This window comes from Notolabrus celidotus, chromosome 6 (genome assembly GCF_009762535.1).
Source record: "Notolabrus celidotus isolate fNotCel1 chromosome 6, fNotCel1.pri, whole genome shotgun sequence".
Lineage (NCBI taxonomy): Eukaryota > Metazoa > Chordata > Actinopteri > Labriformes > Labridae > Notolabrus > Notolabrus celidotus.
Window position 1 is genome coordinate 10502139 of NC_048277.1, and position 18636 is coordinate 10520774.

The window sequence follows — 18636 nt, forward strand, 5'->3', positions numbered from 1 at the left end:
GCCATTAACCCAAGGTACCAGTTACCCTGACGCAATTACTTTGCAAGAGAAGTACTGCCAAAAATGAAGTAAGAAACAGCCTCGTCTTGTGGCTCGCAAAAGTGTCTCTTCGCTTCGCTCTGGCCACCAATATGTGGTCCAGCAGGACCTGTGAGCCATGTGAGTGTGACAGTATATCTCGTGAAAGACTGGGGAATGAAAAGTGAGTTATTTTCTCCAAGATCACACTTGGATGCCCTCACAAGCTGGAAGCTCAGCCCAATGGGACTGGTTGCTAAAACAACCCACAATGTGACTAAGGTCAGAGCCATGCAACTCAATAAGTGTCAGACGATGCACTGTTTGATCCCAGACTTCATCTGGACATCGGTGGGCTCAGTATTGAATCAATTGATTGAAAAAAAAAAGAGATGCCAGGCCTAACGCTCAGTAAAAAGGTTATTTACAGTAATATGCTTATTTACCACAAAAAATCTCTTTAAATAATATTAATCGGAAAAATAGTGAGAAAGGATTTTTGGTCAATATTGCCTAGCCCTAATGAACAGTAGAGTTCTAGCTAACTTGGTTTGATACACTAACTGTGTATAAGTTTCCTCTTATTTTCAAGGTCAATTGGTAAATATATTGTTGACTACTGATGTTTTATTTTATTACTATTTAAGTCTCTAAGCCCTAAAACATAGAAATAGCCAGCACTGCATATAATACAGAGCTGAGGTTAATCCTTGATTGCCTTGATAGCCACTGCAAGTAATTTACAGCCATTCAATTCATTATGAAATGGGAATCAAGATCAAAATCAGCAATTATGTCTTCATAGAGGACAACAGAAGGCAACTGGGATCATCTCTATATTCATTATGTGAGATTTGTAAGATCCCATTACTGTATCTGTTCAAGGCGCTGACCATTACCCTCACATTTTGTCTCTGCTGTGTTGTACTTACCTTTTAGATTTTTTGATTAGTTGGATAGAAAATTAAAAGGTAGGAAAAATGCAAGATGTTATTCATAACAAAGTACTTTGTAATTGACATTCTGGGCACCTTTTTACACATGGTTACCATCCTTTGAGAGGAAAATGTACATTTTCCACCCTAACTGACAGCTGTAGTTTTAAGGTTAGGTGAGACAGGAAGAGCCAGAGCAGATATCAATAATTTAACACCATAGAAGATTGTTTTGTCCTTGTTAAGGGTCGAACATTGGGGGTCCAAAGAACAAGAAATAGTAGTCTCACTGATATATTGATCAGACATAATTTAAAAAAACGGATGACTCTCACAGATTGATTGAACCAGACACCATCTCTAATCCGCAGTAACCTTGTAATTTCATCTCATTTTGAAACTAGATATTTCCACCCAACCCAAATATCCACAGTTAGTGATCATTTTAAAAAACATAATGGGTAGATGACAGAAGCTCAAAGGAAGTTTCAGTTTGGGGGAAAAGTCTGTGGGCCACAGAAATCAATAATGTCTCTCTACTGGAACTAGAAATAAAACATATAACACACAGAGCAATGAACAGTTAACTAAAAGGTAGTTATGTATACCTTAGTGGTTTCAGAGCTGGGGGCTTCTGGGGTCTCACACAAAGAGAACGGCTCTATGAGAGAGAGCTCCATGGAGAGCGAGAGAGAGGACACGTTCTTTAAGATCAGCTTCTCATACAGGGGCATCAGATTCTGTCCTGGATCCTGCAGAAAGAAATGTACAATGAATTAAACAACATAAAGAACTGTTCTCAGTAGATGAACGTTGAAAAAGGCCTCTCAGTTCTTTTTTACAGGGTGGAATCTGACAAAATGAAACAGCACTTATTAACCTGTAATGGCTGTAAACATTCTTATACCATGTCCCAACAGCATGAGATGTGAGCAAGCGTCAGCGAAAAAATCAGCTAGATTACATTGTTTCCTATTTGTGTATCCTTACACAAATTACCCCTTATTATCTGCATCAGCATTAGCCACTGAAAAAGCAATATCAGTAGACCACTACTTAGCATTACCTTTTTCTGTTTAAAAAGTGCAGATAGGAAGTTGGTACATACTGTTGAATCTCTACCATCTCAAACAGGTCTGCTGATAGTGGTGTGGTCTGTTTACATGTTGTATCAGACGTGTTTTGAGGGATGTAGAGTGGAGCGTTGCTAAGTGATGGGACGCGATAAGTAACACTTGCATGCCGCTAGGACACATTGTAATTCAGCGGTTTGAGCTACATTTACAGTCCTGTTACCTTATACCAAAGGGCATCTGGCATATAATGTGGCAACATGCTTCTTAGATTACATTACATGTACATTTTAATATTCCTGTGAGATACAGTAATGAACCATATTAAATAATACTATGAAGTAAGATCCATTGACCCACCTTCTGAATGTAGAAGTTCAGCTGTTTGGAAGAAAAGCTGAGCATTGGAGCCACAAAGCGACAGGTAACATCTACAGACATGATGTGCTCGTTACAGCCCAGCTGACCCACAATGCCACGGCACACCAACCGCTCCTTTACATCCTGGGAGATCAATGTTAAACAAAAGCACATATCTAATCAGATGAATACACACGGGCTGTGTTGAGAAAACACCTTTGAGGTTGAAAGCAAAGTGTCTCACCTTGGGAGAGTCAGACGATCCTGTCAGCACCATGTCAACGGAGCAGCCTGGGAAAAGCTCCACACGAGCAGGGCTGAGGCTGAACACTGCCTGCTCTCTGCTGGAGGGGAGCAAAGATGTAAGGTTCAGAGTGTCCTTCTTTCTGGGAGCAGAGATTGGGGGCAGGATGGTTTGACCAGACAAGGTTCCTCCCTTGCGGGTTTTTGTTGAGGGTTGGAATCCATCTGTGCTCCAGTACAGCCGGTGTACTCGCTGGCCATGGTTGGTGAGCTTGAAGTGATACTGGCATGTCTCATGGCTTATAGGACATGAAGAGTACAGTACGAATTTCAGGCATGTGTTGGTGCCATTCGAAATAAACAAATTATAAATATTACATCAAAATCTGACACATGACTGTGACCTTTTTTACCTTACCTTAAGTAAGTGCCCAGCTCAAGGCTGGGCGCAAAAGGCCTGTCACTGACAATTGTGGTGCCAGTGCCTTTAGCAGACAGAGGGATGCTGTGTGTTTGACTGTCTTGGATGGATACCTCCAGCCTCGCTTGGAAAAGAAGAGTGTCCTTAAGGTGAGCTACTACCTTGAGCTCCAGCTGGCTCTCTGGGGGCACCTCCCCCTCGCTGGGCTCAACACGCCAAAAGGGCTTTTTATGGCACTGCGGAAACAGAAGCACAGCATGAGCTCCTTCATACTCCTCACCTAATGAGCATTTTCTTGAACATGCTACTACTGTCTTTGCATTTGCGGAGTCTGAAACGTGATGCATGGAAACATCTCTCTTGTGGGGGCACTTTCCCCTAACTGTGCTGCACGTGCCACTGAGACTGCAGCTATAGATGGATGTTGAAAGAATGATGTGTATATCAAATAGCAGCAAAATTACATTAACAACTCTACGCAGAACGAGATCCTAGAGGTAAAGGCAGAGCAGTGGCTGCCTGTCTGTCATTAGTAAAACAGAATATGATTATAATAATGGCAGAACATAAACACAAGGTCACTGTGATTTGATCCTGTGTTAAACTATGTTTTGAAATATAGAGACTCAGCCTCAACACTTGGATGTCTCAAGTCTCAAATGTTAAATGTCTCATGTATATAATCTCTTTCATGTGAGCATAAAAAGGGAAAACTGCAAAACACATTCAATATTCATTCTGTTTCATGGCTCTGCAGATTGTTCGATTGCATTTGTTTGACTGAAGTCCAATGTAATGAGAAAACAGATGTAAATCTAATGTTAATTTCCAGTTTTTGAGCAAAGCTCTTCACTGCAGTGGTGGGATCACAATCAATGTTCTATAAAGCATCTCTGTTGAGGGATGTCTGGAACATAAACTTATAATTGGGATTTGAGCTTCGTACAGATGCAGTGAAGCCTGAGTGATTCCTCTGTCTATAGAACAACATAGCAGACTGCTGATCGATGAAAAAAAATGTCTTTGCTCATATACTGAAACTGACATTTGTGTTGTGTAACTGAATAAAAGGCTCCCCTGAATTGATACTGGAGAAATAGGATATGATGATTTAGTTTGATGTCTCTGTTCTTCAAGACATTTCTGTGGGGCAAAGGTAAAAGAGAGAAAATGCTAAACTCCCCACGCAACACTTGACCAATATGTGTCTCTTGGAGTCATAGATCACTTTCTCAGCATTTCTATTTGAGGGTGAAAGAGCAGGTGAAAGCAAACTTGGTGTGGGTCGATACTAGGGTGATCATGGTAAAGAGGTGGGAGGGGCCAGAGGAGGAGAAAGATCAGCGGGGTTGAATCCCTGGAGAGAGAAGCAAGACGACCGGAATCTTAATAATCACATCAAACCTGCTGCATCCCTCATTGATTAGCATTGATTGCTTCTGAATGCAGCACAGGTCAAGAAGAGCTTGTAATCCAAATCAGTGTGGTATGCTGTTCAGTTATCAACAGTATATCAAAGTGCATATATCCTGCATTGGTGCTGCAGTCACCACTGCAGGCGGTTTCTCTGTCTGTTATTATACAGCACAGCCAAATCAATACATTGTAACAGGACTCTTATTTGTCTCATGTGTCTGGTTGCCAGATGACTTGCAGTGTGGTTTCAATGATATACAAGATATTTTTCACTAATGACCATTCAGAGAGAAAACGCCAGTTCTACAATATCCCTGCAATATTCAGTAATCGGCTCTATTTGTGTGGCTCTCTGCCAGCCTATTGAGCGAAACGTAATGTAATTCCAGGAGAATCTGCATCGATTGGTTCTTGAGAGTGCAGCAGGGAAACTCCTTCCCTCAACACTGCCTTAGAGGAGAGGACAGGGTCATCCAACTGCAGTTACACCGGGGTTGCCTGTGTGTGTGTGTGTGTGTGTGTGTGTGTGTGTGTGTGTGTGTGTGTGTGTGTGTGTGTGTGTGCGTGTGTGTGTGTGCGTGTGTGTGTGTGTGTTTGTGTGCGTGCGTGCGTGCGTGCATGCGTGCATGTGCGTGTGTGTGTAACCGCTTTCGTCTAGAGAAGCCAAGGAAGTGAGGAATAGTCCAGGTCACAGTTTATGCATACATGAGTATCAGGCATCGCTGATAAGGAGATGCACAGCAACAAAAGGTTTAATTTTATACTGAGTAGGCACAATAAATGAAAGAAATGAACCATAATTGTTCATCATAAGAGACTTTCTGGCATTAGTATCATAACATTTTCAGTACAAAATTCAAGTGTCTTGTTTATACTGAAAATCCCAGCTGCAAAGACAGTACACATGATAAAATGTCTTAAAATGTGAATCATTGTGAGCTGCTGAAATGTCATTTAAAAGATAAGAGATTGAAACCAATAATCTATCATCAATCTAAAATGAAAACAGTTGAAATATCACTTTACAAATATTAAGTGGATTGAGTTGAATTAGGTCATTTTTCCCCCAGAATAAATTAATTGTGTTATTAGTTAGACTCAGAGCAGCTGGGAATGCCAGTCAGAAGGTTTGCTCATGAGTTAGCTTCAAAAATTCTACAAAATATAATGTACTATTGCTTGTAGACTGAATGCAATATCACTGGATCTGCAGAAAATATAGTGTTACCATGTACATAATTTATTGTATGTGTATGTCCTATTGTTTATTTAGAACATGCATGCCTGAGTGGCTGCTCTGAGGTGTGTGCACAGAGGTTTGTTATGTGTGTTTTTACCACTCGTGCAGTGAAGCGAGCTCGAATAGGTGACTGGTTTGACAGGTGCAGGGCTCTCGTAATGTCCGTCAGAACCGGTATAGTCCCATAGTCCAATCGTGGGTTCAGAACATGTACTATTGGTCCCTGCCCGACACATGACAAGGACACCACCTAAAACACAGAAGAACAAAGGTGGAAGTTTTTAGAACTTTTGAATTTAGAGAAAAAACACAAGACAGTCAATCGACTCACATTTAAGCCCATAAGACAGTATTCAGACAGACTTCAACTGACCAGTGGTGGCTTGATGCTGCCAAACACCGCAATGCGTAGAGTGTGATGCAGTCTTCCAACCGCCTTAGCCAGCAGGAACACAGGAATCTCCTCTGAACGATGAGGAAGAATAATTCCTCTGGGTGTGGAACTACCGAAAATCAGTGATGGGCTCTCTTCATATTCCTGCATGATGTGACACAGATGAGGAACAAAGTTTTTAACGCAAAAATACAGATTCAGCTTCAACTGATAAATCAACAACAATCTCTTAAAGGTCTCTTAATTTTATTAATCTCTCCTTGACCAATTTTGTAAAAAAAACAATCCACTGAACACCTGCCAGCTGGCAGACACAATGGTTTGGGTCTTTTGGTTCTTTTATACATCTTCTAAGCCAGGACTTAATTATTTTAATTAAACATAAGTATCTTACTTTTTACCTCTCAGAAACAGATACTAAGTCTTAAAATATTCAGTTATATTTACAGAAGTCTGTTAAACATGCTGAACTGGTGGAGGAGTGCCAAAGAAGGGGGTGGTGTGTTCAATGCATGCTCATTGAAATAGGAGGGAGGAGCTTTGCAGGAAGATCATTGCGCAAAGCTTATAGTTTCCTGGGCATCACGGGGGCACGTAAGAAACAAGCCATGGACAGGGCCTGATCACTCTCGGTCCAGTCGCCTAGGTGAGGGGATATGAAGTTGAAAGACCCAAAACCCCCTGTGACCCCAGGTACTATCACTGATGATGTGTCCAAGTGCATCACAAGATGTACTGTATGTTAATATCACAGCTAACTGCATTTATTGAGACAATCCTTTCATCAAGAGTTAAAGTTAAGCCTCTTAACAAAAGAGCAAGACTAGAAGATAATTACCGCCCCCCTGACTGTGCAGTCATTATGAAGCTGGAGTCAGGAGACTATTAGCTTAGCTTAGCTTAGCTTAGCTTAGCTTAGCTTAGCTTAGCTTGGCACTTCGCTAAGTCACTGCTCCTGGTATGAAAATAGTTGAGTATAAGGCATAGGTTGTTGGAGTAGGATAGTTTGATGAGATTAAATGAGGTGTTTGTCAAGTTAGTTGGAAACAATTGCTAGATGCCAATAAAGAAACAGAATCAGGATTGTTGTGCTGCTATCTTTTTCTTGTTCATACTACCCAGACCTCCCTGAAAAGCTTATTTTTGAAGTCACGATAGTCTGAAATCCTTGTTAAATGAAAAAATACTTTTCAAAAGTTTGAATCTGGCATTAGCATTCTGTTTGAGTTTATCAAGTCAATCTTGCCAAAGATGATCTGTCTTTAGTTCAGCAAAGGACATAAAGCATTTAATTTAACATGCCAATTAGTGAAGAGGTGCTGGTATGGGCAGAGGTTTGCCAAAACTAATGTTCACATTTTCAGACTCACAGACTTCAAGGCAGATGCCCAGTGAGCGTAAGGTCTGACCCGTACTGTGAAATTGTCAAGTGCTCGATGTAGATGTTTCAGCGCCAAATTGGTCACTCTGCCTGAGTCTGCATATCAGCAAACTTCCCTGTAGGACTTGCCCAGAGTTCGTTCTCAGTGATGCGAGAAATGTGACTTTCCCTCTGTTACCTTGTGTACCCTAAAAGTTCCAATCCTAATGTCAGTCTAGGCTTTATAATAATCTGATTTGAAATGGGATCTATCTTGTCACATGGCTTTCCCCATGCCAAAAAGATGTCATTCCCAAAAATGTGTAACTACTCCTTTAAGGAATTACTGTACATCGTGGTCAAGTTGCTCACCTCTACCTATTAATTTTGTTGTACCGAGTTTGAAATCAGCCAGTGATTTAAATTATGCATGTCAGTTATACATGCCTGTCAGCCTTGACAGCTTTTGTGCTTGTTGATATCACTTAAGTCACTTGCCACTCACAGTATTTGCACACGTATGTAAATAATGTATTGTAATGATCTACTCAACCTGGTCAAGCACGCCATAGCAGGCAGGCAGAGAGCTGGTGTTGGTCAGTCGCACTTTCTGTTTGTAGAGGTGATCCAGGAAACACCTCTGAAAGTCCAACGTTGGAGTTTCCACCACAATATCAGGGACGACACATCTATACACAAAGAGAAATAAAGGGAACAACAGTTAAAGAGAGCAGAGGAGAAGAGAGGATAGTCTCATTTTCGACTAACAACAGTAATTGCATTGCTCCATGCCAAAACTGCAGCCTATTAATTAGAGCTGATTCATAAATTAACAATGACTGTGATTGCCGTGAGGAAGTCAGATACCATTGCCCCGTTCTGAGTGATGGTGCAGGTGACAATCGAATGCATTATTATGCAAATTAGGTTCTGAATATTTAACACATACTCCACTGATTTGTCGACACCTGTATAGAAGTTCAATGGACCACATTCACTGCTTGTCAAAGCATCAGAGACAGCTGTTTGCACGGGAGAAGTTATTGCCAGAAAAAAGGGTATTTTACTGTATGAGAGAGGCAGAAAGCATAGTTTGTAAAAAGAAGATCAACCCATCTGTTTTCAGTATCTTGTCACGGTTCAAATACATTCTACATCAGGACCTGCTTTTAAATTTGACACGGAGTTTTAAAAAAGAGATGATATCCCATCTTAGAAGGAGGGTTATAAAATGTTAAGAGGTTTTCAAAACAGAAACACAAGAACACAAACTCAGGAAAAATGACCCAATAAACACTTTATGACCCCAATTTTTACAGTCAAACCACATTGTCAGTATTCAGTGCAGCTTAAAAATACATTTGTGTTTCTTACCTGGCGATGATGGGCAGAGTCACGATCCCCTCGCCAACACCCTCAATATCCACCGCCAGCGCCAGCCGGTATCTCTTGACTGTGTTGGAGCACAGCGTCAACTGTTGTATAAAACACATAAATGACAAAACAACAGGTTCAAATGATACATTGAGTATTCTTCATTGAACAGCTGTGAGCCTAATTAGGGTTAGAGGCCAAAGAATGAGTCCTCTGATAGAAGCAAATAAAAGAAAAACAATGTTATACTGGAAAAATATTGTGCAGCCTACATTTGGGAAATTTGTGCGTATTAGGTAACATGCTTGTTTGTATTCATGAAGAAAGAAGGTTTGAAGAAAGTCATATCAACCTCATATCTGTAAGGTACCTAAATGTATGTGTTAGATATATATATCTATATATATATAATGTAGGAGCAAGTAGATATGTAAACATTGAATTTAGTACATCAAAAAATGAAAAAAAAAAAAAATCAAGCAGGAGTTTAAAACAACAAAGATGGCCCAGTCCTCTGAAATGCAGGTGTATCTCAATAAATTAGAATATCATGAAAAAAATTTTTTTTTCAAAATTTTAATTTAAAAAGGTAAACTTTCAGACACTCTTATATTTATGTAATTTAAAATGAAACATTTAAAGCCTTTTCTCCTTTTTAAGGTTTTATGATTTTGGTTCATAGCTGATGAAAATGAGAAATCCAGTATCTCAAGTTATTGGTATATTTTCTGAAATAAAATAACAAGGATTTGAAATACAAAAATGTCCACGTACTTCTGAAAGTATGTCCATGACTCACTATTTTGTTTGGGCAACTTTTCCACCAATTAGTGCATTAGTGTGGCGTGGCATGGTTCTGATGTTGTGTCTGATGGAGTGGCTTAATATTAGGAATGCAACAGTTGTAGTCTCGTTCCTGAAGACATCTGTAAGTGTTGGCACTTGATGCAGTGACACCAGCCACAGTCCACCCCATATCAAGCTACCCCAGGTTCTTCAATCGATTTTTCTTGACAATACTCTCAAAGCTGAAGTCACCCCTGTGGCTTGAGCATCTTTTACCAGCACATTCTTCCCTTCCAATCAACTTTCCATTAATATGCTTCAATACAGCACTCTATGAACACTCAGCCTTTTCAGCAATGACCCTCGCTTTCAATGCTTTCAACAGTTTATTATTGAGTCTAGAATATATTCAATTTCGCTTTCTGAAATAACAGAGGGAAAGTATTGAACTTTTCTCACAATATTCTAATTTACTGAGATGCACCTGTTCACCTACTAGCCCATAGAAGCTGTTGCAGATTATGGATAGTTATGTAAGGGGTTATTACTGGGCTTGGCACAGCAGCACTCTGGATCCTCTGCTGTTAGTATGGCAACCTCAATATGAAGGAAATCTTTGAGGAAGACATAACACTCAGCCAAAGAAACATGTATTAGCTAAATGTGTAACTTTTATATATATTTCCATATCCAGAGGCTAGTAAGATAATTAGTGTGCTTGGTTTCCTATATGCTACATGAATCAACTCCTTGCCGTAGTTCCATAACTAGCACATAGAATCTTGGAGGTGTGTCCAACTTTTCAAGACAGCTATTTCTGCCATACCCAATCCTTTAAGAGCCATCTGCTATATACTCAACTGTTTCAACCGACTGCAGTCCACAGTTATAGAAAGTTTGTCAGACAGAAAATGTAATCACCAATGCTTGGCAGAATCTTCACATAGAGAAGTATTTCTAAGTAGAGTAGAATTAAGAAAATGTATGAATGCGGTTCTTCATTTTCATGCTACATTTTGTGAATGAGGTGTGAAATGTGAGCACACACTGACGTGTACAGCTTTATGATAGATTTCATAAAGGCTTAGTATGCTGCAAAGGCAGCAAAATCAACATAAATGGATCTTCTTCCATCCCTTATTTTACTGTACCTTAATGGTGGTATCTGACATAGCACGCACAGACCCTGCTGCAGGGCTGATGGTGAACTCCACAGGATGTGCACGCAGGTCTTTGGTGGTGCCACCTTTCCAACTGGAACTAGTCACACTTGGAGACCCTGATCCATCTCCCAGGACACGCAGGGCAAAGTTCAAGGGCACAAAGGAGGTGTTGAAGAGGGTACAAATCAATGTTTGTGAGAAACCTGGATAAAAAGGTATGGAAGAAGGACGAAGATAATTAAAGTAAGAGGTATTTTCTATGAATGTTGTAACTCTACTGAGTGCAGTTTTTGTATTTGGGCATCTGAAGAAGTAAATATCAACGCACCAAAAACTACATCTCCAAAATTGAACTCGGAAATATTGAAATGGAATGTGGGACCGATGACACAACCCCTGAAAGAGAGACAAAGACGTGAGCTTTGAGAAAGATTTGAAACAACAGCAACTTCAAAGATTTTTAAAAAGTACTGGATCTAGTACAGAGGGTAAACTTTATGACATTTGCTTTGATACAGCTGAATGTTCTGTGACAATTTGAGACAGAGCCGTCCCCTAACGTCACCTGAAGGTTAAGGTAAGTGGTTGAGGCTGTCCTGTGACAGTTAGAAGCAAGTCTTCAGAAAAAGTCCCCAAGATTTGACTGTGGAAGGTCACCGTCACAATCTGGTTGGCCCCAGAGGGAATAACGCCTTCCTCAGGACTGAAGGAGAAACAGCGTCCAAAAGTTGTGTCTGGGCTTGACAACCTGAAAGGGGCTTCAGTCAGTCCTGTGTTAGACAGCAGTACCTGGAAAAAGAGAACGAGCCACTGATTCATCACTTAAATCTTGGCCCCAGCCATCAATGGTTGAGTAATGTGAAAGTACTAGTGCTGTCAGGTGATTAAAAATATTCATCTGAGTAATTACAGACTCAGTGATTAACTGATCAGAATTAATCGCACATATCATTAATTTTAGTGAGAAGCACCAAATTGCAGGTCAAACTACTCAATCTGCATACTTCTAGGTGTTTTTTGACTTCCATAGTTTAATGTCACTTTATTCTTTGCCTTGTGCATCCTTTCATTCAGAAACTACCTTCACCTGATCCTCTTAGTCCCCTTCAGTCCCACCTTCACACACACACACACCTGTACCAGTGCTCTCTGCCCACATCTACTTACCCGCCCCTCTTGTCTCTTTTATAATGTGTTGGCTATGTTGACCGTCCTCATCAGCAGTTTTTTCTTTAATTAAGTCGCAGAAGTCTAATTATTACCCTGCCATTCCAGCAATGAAGTTTTCACAGTAGATGAATTGTGTTGGGAAGAATTGTTGTTGGTGACGTAGCTTTTAAAAACAATATGTGACTAAATGACATCAGCAGGTTTTATAAACCTTTTAAACTGATAAAACATTCTAAAAGGAACATTTGCTGTTACTGCAGTTACAGGAGTGGCATAGGCTTACAAGAACATCTGTATGCATACAAGTGTGTGTGTGTGTACTGTATGTGTGCGTGCGTGTGTGTGTGTGTGTGTGTGTGTGTGCGTGTGTGTGTGTGTGTGTGTGTGTGTGTGTGTGTGTGTGTGTGTTTCTCTGCAGAATAGGTGTGCATATCCTACTTGAACAGGTATTGGAGAGGTAGAGACAGAAGGTACACTGTGCACTTTCTAATTGATTGCAGGTCAGGACCATAGACTGCATAAATAATGGCCGTAGTATCTGTGACGTCACCCATCTGTTCCTGAGCGCTGTTTTGAAGCCAATCAGCGGCAGCAGCCATATTGGTAATGGGGAACTCAACCAGTCAAAGTGTGACGTAAAGAGGCGGTAGGTAAGTTGTTTAATATTTAAAAAATTTCACCAATTGTTGTTTTTTATATTTATTATTAAATGTATTTAAATACGTTCTTATATATTGTTTTACACAATAGCTGAAACAAAATTAGAACCATTAAACATAGAAGCAGATTTAAATGCTGACAGTCATCATGAGCCTTGTAAAGAGAGCATAGTCATTGAGCTGCTTTTAAAATTTGCATATATGCACTACGATTTCAGAGCACTCAATCAAAGCCAAGAAAAGCCTTTTCTTTTTCTTTGTTTTATCATATCGAGACATAGATGTTTGTCTGCTCAGGTAATAGTGTAAACCAGGTGAAACGACAAAAAGGAAAAGAGAGAATGTCACACACCAGAGTACCAGCATGTCCTTACAAAAGCTTTTCTGTTGGGGCAGGACATTTCACTTTTACATTTCTTACCTCATATCTGTCTTTGTCATCAATGAATACATTTTTCATGTCCATCAGGTTACAGTTGAGCTGAAGTTTAGGTCCCATACCCTCTCCCTTTATTGTTAGGGGTAAGGGAGATTCACGGCCTGAATGCATACAGACAGAGAGACATACACAGGGAGCCATTCTTAACAAAGTTACTGACAGAAAAATAAAAATCTGATCTCTCAAATAGTATTGACCTTATTTAAGATGATTTATTTATCTAAGAGCATTAGTAAGTTTGCTTTTATGTTAGTTGAAAGTACTTCATGAAAAACAAATCAAAATCCAAAATGTCCAAATAGTTTCTAAACATTTGCTCTGCTGCAGCCTCTATGGATGTCTGTCTGTGAAGTTGTGAAAGGGCATGCAAGGTCTTTCCTTCAGTTTTGCTTAGTAAGCTTTTGAAGCTTTCTGCAAAGTGAGGAATTGGGGTACAGTAGTCTGCAGTGCTGCTGTCATTGACCTAGGCTGGTCAGGCCATCACCTGCTTTAGAAAACATGAAAATTAATGTAAATCTGGCCTCCGGCTCAGACAATACACGTGACTGCCACATGCAAATATCCAAACAACCCTTAACTATACCAACAGGATGCAATGATTGTACTGAAGCCTCATGACTGCATCGTCTAATATGAAAATTAGATCAAGTAGCAATGAGTCTCCCAGTGGTTAAAACATTTAGGAAGATTTAGGGGTTCATCAACTGGCAGAGTCTGATTGTGGATACCACACGCTGAAGAAGACAGAAACAATAAAGAGGTTTTGTTGAGAGGAGCAGTTGTCCTCTGACAGTAAACAAACAGACTGACACGGTTTGCTACCCTGACATGTCTGTCCTGCCTTTGTATGCAACAACCCGCTGGGGGAAGGAAATTATTTTATGAAAAGCCAAAGCCATCAATTTACAGCAGAAGTGTGCAGCATGCTTGAAGTTTTTTATCAATCAGTTCTAACTGTTAAAGGACAAACAACAGAAAAGATGTATGTTGCGCATCTGTATTTGTTTTTGGTTCAAGAAACAAGCTGTACAGTGTTATCTCACTTTAACAACTGGTGTGACAGTAAACCTCGAAAATGTGTTTTCTTGACATTCAACCTGAGCTGATCCACAATCTCATTTTGTCATGTGGTTGTTACACTACAACCACAGGAGAAGTGTAACAAAGAGTCAAATTTTACATCTTGAAGTAAAATGAATCTTCCTTGCGCATATTTGATTGAATGTTTTAAAAATCTTGTGACAGATGAAATTAAAAAACAAACTCTGCTTACACATTTGAGTCAAAAGAGAAATAATTATGAGAGCTTCCACGCTCAACTAAATCTGCATTTTTAAGCTTCTTTGCCCTCCAGATTTGAGTTCTAGTAAGTGTTCGATAGTGGTGCAGAAGGAATTCTGGAGTAGCTCCAATGTTATCCTTACATATAGGATTATTATATTCAATTAAAAGCATTCAATAATAAAAATCCAAGCCACCATGACAAACTACGAGTAAGACAGTGCATGGAAACGTCCTATGTCTACTTGTATCATGAAGTTAGTATTGATCAAACTGTGTTAAAACAATGTTTTTACAATAGCTTCTCTCCTTATCTAAAGCTATGGAGAGTACTGCTAAATTATTTGGGCTAGCACCTGTGAAAGTAACCTTAATGGTATTTGGTCTCTGCAGAAACGTTTTATTAAAATTATCACATTTTCCAATAGGTTCAGTAGTTCTACTCCCCTATTTCAGTTATTACAAATCCTCCCCATCTTTGAAATTCATATTTTTTTCTTTCAACACATTCACTTTCAAAATGTATTCCAAGGTCTGCAAACAAATTACATCAAGCTTTTTTTAGGACAATCCCTTCTCAGTTTTCCATCAGATACAGAGGCTCTCACTTTTGGAACAGTTTACCCAGTCAAATAACAAGTAACACGAAGTTTAACTCAATCAAGAAACAAACCATACACTTTCTATTAGTGAGTTAAGCAGTACAACATGATGCTGACCTCAAGCCATATTTACAAACACATCCTCTCCCTACTTTCCTAACTTACATATGAATTTGTTACTTTGTTTGTTTTCTGTTTTCTTTTGTTTTCACCATTGTTTTTAAGATGAATCCCTCTTATTAACCCTTATGTTTTGTTTTTTAAGTTGGATCTAGATATTCTTTTCTACATTAATGCTTTGTCTTTTTGTTGATTGTTTTCATAAGGAGGGCCACTTGGCTCCTCCTGCGCAATATGTGTCACTAAAGTTAGTAGTTATTTTTATTATTGAATTTACCTGTGATATCTTGGCTGATGTTACTGAGCAGTATTTTTTATTTTATTTTATTTTTTATAAGTGCAAGACAATAAATAAAATAAATAAATACATATGAAGGGAGCCTAACAACTGATATATTCCAAGACTGGATTTTTAGTTGCTAGTTGTGTTAAAAGTCCCAAAGGATTTGGGGTGAGGTTTCTTACCTCTGGAGCAGAATCCAAAAGAATATAAAAGTATGCATCACATTTTACATGATGAATCCTCAATATGCAGATGTTAAGTAGGTGAAATGTTTCCCGAAATTGAAATAGTAGGCCCGTTAAACATTTGTCTGATGATGATAGAAAGTCAAGTCATCAGCAAACTGATGATGTTTCACACCATATGCCATGGTAATCAATCCAATGAATGTGGAGACACCTCAGTAATAACCAGAAGTCTTTAATCCACCCAAAACTCAGCTGATCAAAGTGATGGACCCTACATTGCTGTTCCCAGATCACAAGACATCAGAATCAGGTTTTTAGCCAGGTGTTGACAAACTTAATGCCTAATAAACAGCAATAAACTGATACTGATCATTCACTCTTTGATATATTTTAGGTTACACATGATTCTGGGGTTTTGTTTAGAGAATATGAAGGAGTGTTATATCCTCTCGGTGCGTACTCACCTGCAACATCACAATAAATGGTTTGTTGATACAGTTTGGCCTCCTCTGGCCTGAAGACGATCCTGAACTGTGCTGTCATATCAGGCCATATTTCACCCTCCTGAGTCAAGTGAAGACATGAGTTCAAGCGAATGGTTATTTCACAAAAGGGAAATAAAGCAGTTAATGCATGCAAGCTGTTGATGCATATTTTGTCATATAGAAGTAAATGCATGGGAGAAGATTAAGGAAACTCAACTGCACGTGTCAGCTAACTATTCCTTTCTTTCTGTCTTAGCTAAACACACATTAAATCTCTCATACGCCCACTAATAACAAACAGTTGTGGATGTTTATGTGTGTTTTCATGGGTGAGTGAGTGGGAGAATGTGTGCTTAGACTGCTGAACTTTCTCCCTTAAATACCCTCCTAAAGTTTGTGTTGTGACTAGCCTGCAAACTGTTTACTCTCTCTCTCCTTCAGTTTCTCTCTCTCTCCATCCCCACCCACCTGCCCAACCACCTCCCTTGCCTCCGTTTTTCGCCTGCCTCCTCTCTCCCTATTTAGCCAGAGAACATGGCTGAGCTAAGCAGAGGAGACACTGGCAGGAAAAAAGGGAAGGGGTGTCAGAACAGGTCAGGCTACCTGAGGGTCCCTGGGCAGAAAAGGGCCAAGTCCCTGACCCTCCTGTCATTGAGGAGTCCTAGTGGATGTGTATGTGAAGCTGAATCTTAACTCCATGAGACAGCTCTAAACACAGATTAAATGTTTCTGGGAGAATCTTGTGTCTGTTCTGATTTCTAATAATATGTAGAGAAAAGTCTTCATCAAACTAAACATCCAAATAACTCAAGAGCCCTTTGATGAGCTAATGAATCAGCATTTGGCAGACATATCCTCATGAGATCTTACACTTAACAAGGTAAAAACTAAACAAAATCAGAGAACAATTAGTTGAACACATGATTGAGCCAGAGGGAGAGGATGTAACGCAGACACACCGCTGGTTCCACAGTTATGCAGCTATGTGAGAGGGACAGGAGGTGGTCCTTCACAGCCTGGCTTCTGTGTTCCTGCAAGGCTCTGGACAGCAGCGGGAGGCGATGGATCGCTGTCGGATCAGACTCACACTGATAAAGTAATTGCTCCTTCTCCTCCTCCTCCCTCTGCTGGAGCGCTGAGCTGCCCCTAGAGAAAAGAACAAAGGGAGGGAAGGTGAAAGGGAAAAAAAACAAAAAGGGAAATGAGAAGGGACAGAGAGAAAAGAGGAACAGGGAAGAACAAAGAGTTACTGACAGAAAAGAAAGTGATGGACACCTGTGCTATTTCTGGCAACACATTCTGTAGTAAAGGGGGAAAAAAGCACAGCAGGTAATTTCAAATGCTATGTGATGACACCAGTAAAGGAAGAAAGGAGGCTTGCACAGCCAATACTTCTAAAAGAAAATGTGATCAAAACCACATTCCAGCAATTTTTGTATAACCCAAAGGTTAAAGGTCACACACACAGATCGGAAGGACAGAATTCTACAACCGCAAATGTTGAAACTGAAAAATCTAGATTTTTAAAAAGCAACACATTTTTAAAAAGGTTGGGACAGGGGCGTGTTTAACATTGTGTTGCATCACCTCTTCTTTAACAACACTCTGTAAACGATTGGGAACCCAGGAGACCAGTTTCTAGGTTTTTAAAGTGAAATGTCCCAATTTTGCCTGATACAGGATTTCAGTTGTTTAACAGTTTGAGGATTCCTTTCTCGTAATTTTTGTGTCATGATGTGCCAAAGACAGCACTGCAGGCAAGCCAGTGTATCATCGGGACCTTTCTTTTATGGAGCCATGCTGTTTTAATATGTACAAAATGTAGTTTGGCATTCTTTTGCTCTATTATGTAAGGTCTTCCCCGACAAAGGCAGAGTCTGGACGGCAACATATGTTGTTATAAAACCTGTACATTTTATTCAGCATTAATGATGCCTTCAAAGTTATGTAAGCTACCCTTGCCATGGGCACATATACATCCCCATACTATCACAAATGATGGCTTAAGAAATGTGCTGATAAAAAGCCAGGTGGTCCCTCTCCTCCTCGGGACAGAGGATGCAGCGCTTCAGAGAGGTAACCGGTGTTTCTGTATCATGTTTATACATCGTTTCCTCTTTTGGTTTCCTGATTTGGAGCTCATGCAGTGATTTCCACTTCAGAGTCACGTTTGTTTTTAATGCAGTACCGACTGAGGGCCCAAAGATCACAGCCATCCAGTACCGGTTTTCTGCCATGTCCCTTTTGTACAGCCATTCCTACAGATTTTCTGGATTTTGTAATAACATTATTAGATTAGATGATGAAATCAACTAAATGCTTTACTGCTTTGTGCTGAGACACATTATTCTGGAATTGCTGAATGATTTCCTCACTCAGTCTCTCACAGACCAGTGGATCTCTTCCCATCTTTCCTTTGAGAGACTCAGCCTCTCTGGAATGCCCTTTTTTATACCCGGTCATGTGACTAACCTGTTGCAAATTAACCTAATTAGTGAAGAGATGTCTCTTTATGTGTTTTCTGAGCATGTTGTCCCTGTCTCAACTGCTTATATAAGGTTGAAAGTATTAGCAAATCATCAAATTCCTTTTTATCAACATTTTATACAGCATCCTAACTCTTATG

The 18636-nt window shown here is 39.8% G+C and overlaps 1 protein-coding gene across 3 annotated transcripts in view; it reads right to left on the reverse strand.

The window, feature by feature from the left end:
• hydin (HYDIN axonemal central pair apparatus protein) overlaps positions 1-18636 on the reverse strand; it is an 85236-nt gene that overhangs the window by 41759 nt on the left and 24841 nt on the right. For all 3 annotated transcript variants that reach the window (XM_034686565.1, XM_034686566.1, XM_034686567.1), the window contains exons 9-22: positions 16970-17156; positions 15990-16089; positions 13034-13152; positions 11349-11572; positions 11112-11179; positions 10772-10986; positions 8835-8935; positions 8014-8149; positions 6080-6244; positions 5804-5956; positions 3048-3286; positions 2631-2928; positions 2387-2530; positions 1562-1705 (exon numbers count right to left, since the gene is read on the reverse strand). In XM_034686565.1, the coding sequence (XP_034542456.1) occupies positions 1562-1705; positions 2387-2530; positions 2631-2928; positions 3048-3286; positions 5804-5956; positions 6080-6244; positions 8014-8149; positions 8835-8935; positions 10772-10986; positions 11112-11179; positions 11349-11572; positions 13034-13152; positions 15990-16089; positions 16970-17156 (2293 nt within the window). The remainder of the gene's footprint in view (positions 1-1561; positions 1706-2386; positions 2531-2630; positions 2929-3047; positions 3287-5803; positions 5957-6079; positions 6245-8013; positions 8150-8834; positions 8936-10771; positions 10987-11111; positions 11180-11348; positions 11573-13033; positions 13153-15989; positions 16090-16969; positions 17157-18636) is intronic.